Here is a 7,907-nt window from a genome sequence, read left to right as displayed (position 1 = left end):
CGCTATTCTAAGGGTAATGAGGCAAGCTGGGAGGAAGCAAGTCATACCTCGGGTTTCCAATATGGTTCAATACAAGGTAAATTTCAAAGGAGATGTCATCCCATTAAAATTTGAAGCCCAGCACATGTGGAATCAAAAGATCATCGTGGAAAGAGAGACTATTGAGCCGGACAGGTATCACGCCGGTCACATATACTACTATATCTTATGGTTGGAGGACGACATAGACGTGGATGTCAAAACGGGGATCAATCTAGAAGATAGGATCATAGATGAGGTGGCGGAAGCGCATGTGAAGTACTAGAGGCTACATAAAAGGGTATTCGAATATGAAGCTAAGCATCTAGAACAACATAAGGTGGATATGTAGGCGATCAGATAATGGAAGGAGGTTGCAAATAGGTTGACTGAGAGGTTCGAGCATCTAGAGCAATTACTGATGGAGCTAGAAGGAAAGATGAGAAAGAGACTTTGAGATTGTCAAGTCATGGATCCTGATGAAGGAGGGAAGCTGGCAATGGCTTACTTGCTACTCGACATGTGCTATCTGGGAAATGTGATTGATGGAGTCAAAAGAGCCAAGCATGGAGAAGGTCCTTCGGGGGCCAAGTAGACTAGGAGATGCTGTTCTTTATTGCTTTTTAGATTAGATTTCATTAGATTTCGATGTAATAAGGCTTGATGCCATTAGTAACTTTATAATTAGTATTTTGATTTAGTGAGAGATTGATTCAGCTTATTCTCGCATTAATGGAATGAGGCAATGTTGGCATGAAATTTCTCCAAGTCTATGTGTCGCTTAGGCCTACTTTAGGCATAATGAGGTCCCCAACTTAGCACATGAATTAGTGCATGATCTTACGTGATATCTGCTTAAATATTGCAAACACTCTTTTACTTCGTTTTAGTGACTCGGTTACCTTTTGTTTTTTTTCTTTTGATTACTCCCATTCCCAAAGGTTGATTCGTGCATTTTGGCATCATCAACTTACCACACCAGATCCAGAGGTCCTCTACCTTCTCTTCCACCTAGCGACCTGAAAAGCAAAGGCAAAGGCAGGGAAGATGGATGATCTAAGTGGTAACCGAAAAGATAATGCTACCATAGCAGAGAATGTTGAAACCTGGGACGAAAAAAGTACACCAGGACATAATGAGTTGGTCCTACATCTGGAACAGAAAATCTTAGAGGTGCAAGGTGAGCTTGAGCAGGTCTGAAATCTCACAAACCTCTCCCATACTCTAAATGTTCCTGACATCAACCAGCAAAACACAACCACTCAGAACCAAACGCCATCACAAAACATCCAAAACCAGAACCCACCACCCATAGCTCCACAAAATCCTCCCACCACTCACGAGTATCAAAATCACGCACCTCCTCAAAACCCGCCACCAGTGCAAACTCCTCAACAACAACACCATCATCCAACCCAGTATCCACAAACCACCACTTATCACACCCCTCAAAATGCACCACAACTCACCCTTGATCCGTAAACTTCGATCAATGATCACCTGTATACCTAAGTTCCAGGAGCACACCAAGGCAACCTGAGATACGTGGAAACCTTACCCCATACCCCGCAACAAATCCTATACATACTTGAGCTGACCGAGAAGAACCTTCTCATTCGAAACATGGAAGAGGAACTCAAGAAACTAGCAGGGAGAGTCTAGAGTGTTGAAGGTTTAAACTACGAAGACTTGTGTATCCATCTAGATGTAGAACTGCCGGAGGGTTACAAACCTCCCAAGTTTTAGATGTTTTATGGCAGTGGTGATCCTACGGTGTATATGAGAACCTACAATGAAAAGCTTCTGGGAGTGGGTAAGAATGAACAAATCCACATGAAACTGTTCATGCAAAGTCTTACAAGAGACGCATTATCTTGGTATATCAGCAAGAATCCAAAGAAATGGGCGAATTGGGTGAGCATGGCATCAGATTTCGTGGATAGATTCAGGTTCAATACAGAGAACATGCCAGACATTTTCTATATCCAGAACCTCAAGAAGAAGCCGACAGAAACCTTCTGCGATTATGCTACTCGTTGGAGATCAGAGGCCGCCGAGGTGAGGCCGCCAATAGAAGAAGAACAAATGAACAAGTTCTTTGTCAGAGCCTAGGATCCGCAATATTACGAGAGGTTGATAGTTATTTAGAATCACAAGTTCTCAGATATCATCAAGTTAGGGGAATTGATAGAAGAAGGAATTAAGAGAAGAATGGTGACCAATTTCGAAGCATTGCAAGCCACAAACAAAGCCTTGCAATCAGGAGGCATCTCGAAGAAGAAAGAAGTGGATGCCATGATGGTAGCCCAGGGCCCTAAGTCTCCCCTTACATACCAAACACCTCCACCCACATACCAACCCTCACCTCTAAAATACCAAAACCCTGCCACTACCTACCATACCTATAACACCCAGCCTGCATATTACCATTCGCCTCCACCCGCCCGCCAAAACTACCCAAAGCTATGACTAAACTTTGACTACAGAGCTTCCAGACAATACACCCCAATCGCTGAACCCATAGCCCAACTATATGAGAGACTAATGGCCACTAGTTACGTTACCCCTCTTCCTACATTTGCTGTTGAGAACCCTTCCCAGTGGGTTAACCCCAGCAAAACTTATGCCTATCATTCAGGCATGAAGGGTCATACCATTGAGTAATACCGCATGTTGAAGGACAAGATTCAGACACTGATTGACACCAAAGTTATACAAGCAAAAGAGGCCGTGCCAAATGTCTGTAATAACCCTAATCCTGATCATAGGACTTATTTGAGAGGGCGATGCTCCTAAAACATCTCATGTCACCCTCTTGCTAATTATGGTGCAAACTCAGGAACTGTTTGAAGTCGAGGTAGCTACGCCTTTCACTGTGATGGTAGCTCCAACACCGTCTTATAAGTCTGATGTCGTCCCATGGTATTATGTGGCGGAGGCAAGAAAAAAAGGAAAAGCAAGATGGAGGAGACAGGTACTGCGCAAGGAATGACCAGTACTGGTAGAGTTTATACACCTGAGATTCTTGGAGGAACAAGCAAAGAGACCACATCTAATCTGCCTGTCCTGGAAATAGGCACTGATGATATTTGGAGGAAGGTACATGCGAGGGAATACTCTGTCATTGATCACCTGAACAAGACTCCCACCCAGATATCCATCTTATCGCTGTTGCAAAACTCAGATGCGCACAAGAATGCCTTGATGAAGGTATTAAGTAAAGCTTACGTGCCTACCGGTATCACTTGAGGGGAAATGGCCAATATCGTAGGACAGGTACCGAAGAGCCACAAGATCACCTTCCACGAAGATGAGCTACCACCAGAGGGGTTGAGCCACACCAAAGCATTGCACATCATTGTGCAATATGAAGTTAAGTTCATCGCCACGGTTCTGATAGATGGAGGTTCGAGCTTGAACGTATGCTCGCTGACTACTCTGAAAGTTTGGGTAAAGGCTTACACGAGATACAGATGGGAAACATGAATGTGAAGGCATTAGATGGATCTCAGAGAGCCACGATTAACCTTGATTTTCAGATGGGCCCGACCTGGTTCGATGTTAAATTCCAAGTGATTGATATATCCGCCACCTATAACTTGTTATTGGGACGACCATGGATACCCGCAGCTAGGGCAATTGCTTCTACTCTGCACCGGGTTTTCAAGTTCGAGTGGAATCATCAAGAGGTGATTATTCACGGAGATGGAAGCAACCCTGTGTACACCAACCAAACAGTGCCGGTTATCGAGAACAAAAGGAAATTGGGAGGAGAAACATACCACCACATTGAGAGACTAAATGCTATTGAGAAGGTTCGATGGAGAAGCAATAAGATAGAAAACATACTGATATGAATGGGGTATGAACCAGGAAAGAGTCTTGGCAGAGAACTTCAAGGGATCAAGGAACGGGTACGACCACAATATCATGGCACAACCTTTGGCCTTGGGTATGAATATACCGTGCAAGAATATCAGGATTGGACACCGTCGTGGCATGCCGCTTACTATCAATTGGAACAACCTATACCACCGCTGCACCAAATATTTTGCTAGACTGCTCTGATTTAGGGTTTTGAGGAAGATGAGGTTTTAGCCGGCATGAGGAAGCTATTTCTGGACGAGGAAGATATGGACTGCGGTGCAATTTTAGAGGAGGAGGAGGAGGAAGACCTTACCATTCAGACGGTGGGAGAAAGAGAAATTCTCAAGAATTGGACTGCTACACCATCCCGGGCTCGCCGAGTACCTGGGTAGCTTTGGCGAAATTAGCATGATTTACTTTTAAAATTGTTTTGGGCATTTAATACATTTTCAGTATTTTGTTTGAAATAATTACTTGAGACATCGAGTCATACTTGTTGACAATTTTAAGTTTTATTAATGTATTATTGTTTTTGTTTATTTATTATTATCTTTCTACATTCTTTTCAGCGTAATTATTACATATCCCGATGAACCTACTATTATGACATGAAATGAGACAACATAACAAGGGAAAGTGATTCAGAAGATTTGGAGGATGATATAATACATGAGGAAATTGTCAAAGAGGTAGATACTTTTGAGAACAAACCAAAGTTCAATTTGGAAAAAACTGAGGCAGTTAACTTAGGGGATTCTGAAATAGTTAAAGAAACTCACATTAGCATTCATCTGTCACCGTCAGAGAAGGAAGAGTATATCAGGTGTCTAAGGAAATATGAGGATATTTTCGCATGGTCTTACGACGACATGACTGGGTTAAGCACGCCCATAGTGGCTCACAAGCTACCTACTAACCCCATGTGTCCGCCGGTAAAACAGAAACTCAGGAAATGCAAGCCAGATATGAGTTTGAAGATAAAGGAAGAGGTTACCAAGCAAATCAAAGCCAAGATCCTTTGAGTGGTTGAGTACCTAACCTGGCTAGCCAACATTGTGCCGGTTCCAAAGAAGGATGAGAAAGTGAGAGTGTGTATTGACTATCGAGATCTGAACAGAGCAAGTCATAAGGATGATTTCCCGTTGCCCAACATACACATACTGATCGACAATTGCGCCAAGTATGAACTTCAATCCTTTGTAGATTGTTTCGCAGGATACAGTCAGATTTGGATGGACGAAGAAGACTCCAAAAAGATAGCCTTCCTAACGCCATATGGGATATATTGTTACAAAATGATGCTATTTTGTTTGAAGAATGCTTGGGCTACGTATATGAGGGACATGACTACTCTTTTCCATGATATAATACACAAGAAAATAGAGGTGTACATGGATGACGTTATTATCAAGTCTAAGAGAGGTTCGAATCACATAGAGGACTTGAAAAAGTCCTTCGACCGACTTTGAAAGAACAACCTAAAGCTAAATCCTGCAAAATGTGCTTTCAGAGTCCCTTCCGGGAAGTTACTGGATTTCATCGTCAATCACCGCGGTATTGAGCTAGACCCTTCAAAAATCAAAGCTATTCAAGACTTGCTGCCGCCAAAGAATAAGAAGGATGTGATGGGTTTTCTAGGATACCTCAACTATATTAGCCGTTTTATAGCACATTCAATGGTGATATGTGAGTCAATCTTTAGAATGCTAAGGAAAGATGCTGCGATGAGATGGACCGAAGAATGTCAAAAGGCTTTCGACAAAATCAAGGAGTACTTGTCTAAGCCACTCGTGTTGGTTCCCATGGAGCCAGGAAGACATTTGCTACTGTATCTGTCCATGTTTGACGGAGCCTTTGGTTGCATCTTGGGAAAACATGATGAAACCAGAAGAAAAGAACATGTGATATATTATCTGAGTAAAAAGTTCACACCTTATGAAGCCCGGTACTCTTTGTTGGAACGCACCTGTTGTGCTTTGATGTGGATAGCCCAGAAATTGAGACACTATTTCTATGCATATACTACATATCTCATATCAAGGATGGATCTGTTAAAATACATCTTTAAGATACCCATGCCTACGGATAAGTTAGCAAAGTGGCAGATATTACTCAGTGAGTTCAACATCATCTATGTGACTTAGAAGGTAGTCAAGGGGCAACCATAGGCTGATCACTTGGCAGAGAACCCCATAGACAGAGAATACGAACCATTGAAGACGTATTTCCCAACGAGGAAGTGTCATTTGTAGGTAAAGATATTTCCGAAGCACATGATGGTTGGAGGATGTTCTTTGACGGGGCTGAAAACTTCAAAGGAGTGGGAATCAGAGCTGTTTTAGTATCAGAAACCGGTCAACACTACCCGGTATCCACAAGCTCAGGCTCCCATGCACCAACAATATGGAAGAATATGAAGCTTGCATCTTGGGACTCAGATTGGCCATCGACATGAATATTCAGGAGTTGCTAGTAATCAGAGATTCAGATCTGTTGGTACACCAAGTATTAGGAGAATGGGCCACCAAGAACACGAAAATATTATCGTATTTGCATTGTGTACAAGATCTAATTAAGAGGTTCATGAAGATAGAATTCAAACACGTCCCGAGGATTCATAACGAGTTCGCAGATGTGCTGGCTACCTTGTCTTCCATGATACAATATCCAGACAAGAATTTTATTGATCCTATCCCGATAGAGATTCGTAAGCAGCCATCTTATTTTCTCATGTTGAAGAAGAGTTTGACAGAAGCCCATTGTTCCACGATATCAAGGAATATTTGGAGAAAGGGGAATACTCACAGAATGCTACACACACTCAGAAGCGCATGCTCCGAAGATTGGCCAACCATTTCTTTTAGAGCGGAAGAATTTGATATAGAAGGATACCTAACTTGGGGTTGCTGCGATGTGTCGATGCCAAGGAGGCATCTAGATTGCTCAAAGAAATACGCCGGAACCTACGGACTTCATATGAACAGTTTGTTTAGGCCAAGAAAATATTAAGGGCAGGGTATTTCTGGATGACTATAGAGACAGACTGCATCAAGTATGTACATAAGTGCCACCAATGCCAGGTGCATGCTGCTATGATACGAGTGCCTCCTAACGAACTCAATGCTATGAGTTCACCCTATCCTTTCTCTGCCTGGGGCATCGATGTCATCGGACCAATTGAACCCGCTGCTTCAAACGAACACAGGTTCATTTTGGTAGCTATAGACTACTTCACCAAATGGGTTGAAGTCGCTTTCTATAAGGTTGTGACTAAGACGGTCGTAGCAGATTTTGTTCGGGATCGTATTGTTTGACAATTTGGAGTACCTGAGTCAATCATTACCGACAATGTCGCCAATCTCAACAGTGATCTGATGAAAGCCATGTGTAAAACATTCAAGATCGAGCACCGGAATTCTACGACATACATACCGCAAATGAATGGAGTCGTGGAAGCCGCCAATAAGAACATCAAGAAGATATTAAGGAAGATGGTGGACAACTACAAGAAATGGCATGAGAAGCTACCATTTTCTTTGTTAGGGTACCACACCACAGTTCGTATGTCAATCAGGGCAACCCCCTATCTAGTGGCAACCCCCTATCTAGTGGCAACCCCCTATCTAGTGGTCTATGGTACTGAAGCTGTTATAACTGCCGAGGTGGAGATTCCTTCCCTAAGAATCATACAAGAATCTGAGCTCAGCGATGCATAATACGTATGGAGCCCATATAAGCAACTACCCCTTATTAATGGTAAGAGGATGAACGCAATGTGTCACGATCAACTCTACCAAAATAGAATCGCAAATGATTTCAACAAAAAAGTTAGATCGAGGCAATTCGCACCGGGGCAGTTGGTGTTGAAACGGATCTTCCCTCATTAAGACGAAGCAAACAGGAAATTCTTACCTAATTGGCAAGGCCTTTAGATGGTTCACCAAGTACTGATAGGAGGAGCACCTATACTCGCAGAGATGGATGGAGAAATATTGCCAAAACCTATATATTCAGACGCAGTC

The 7,907-nt window shown here is 42.7% G+C and overlaps 2 protein-coding genes across 2 annotated transcripts; both read left to right on the top strand.

Moving 5' to 3' along the window:
• Positions 1-487: 487 nt before the first annotated feature.
• LOC138902411 (uncharacterized) lies at positions 488-2,130 on the top strand. The gene is made up of 2 exons (XM_070190277.1): positions 488-609; positions 1,779-2,130. The coding sequence occupies exons 1-2, from the start codon at positions 488-490 to the stop codon at positions 2,128-2,130; spliced, it is 474 nt and encodes a 157-aa protein (XP_070046378.1).
• A 1,745-nt stretch (positions 2,131-3,875) lies between these two features.
• On the top strand, positions 3,876-7,601 carry LOC138902410 (uncharacterized). The gene is made up of 5 exons (XM_070190276.1): positions 3,876-3,932; positions 4,092-4,273; positions 4,517-4,708; positions 5,396-5,830; positions 7,253-7,601. Exons 1-5 carry the CDS (start codon positions 3,876-3,878, stop codon positions 7,599-7,601), a joined length of 1,215 nt encoding a protein of 404 aa, XP_070046377.1.
• The last annotated feature ends 306 nt before the right edge of the window (positions 7,602-7,907 follow it).

The sequence above is a fragment of the Nicotiana tomentosiformis genome, chromosome 12, assembly GCF_000390325.3.
Source record: "Nicotiana tomentosiformis chromosome 12, ASM39032v3, whole genome shotgun sequence".
NCBI lineage: Eukaryota > Viridiplantae > Streptophyta > Magnoliopsida > Solanales > Solanaceae > Nicotiana > Nicotiana tomentosiformis.
Note: the sequence above shows the minus strand (reverse complement) of the source record. Positions and strands in the feature narration are given on the sequence as shown.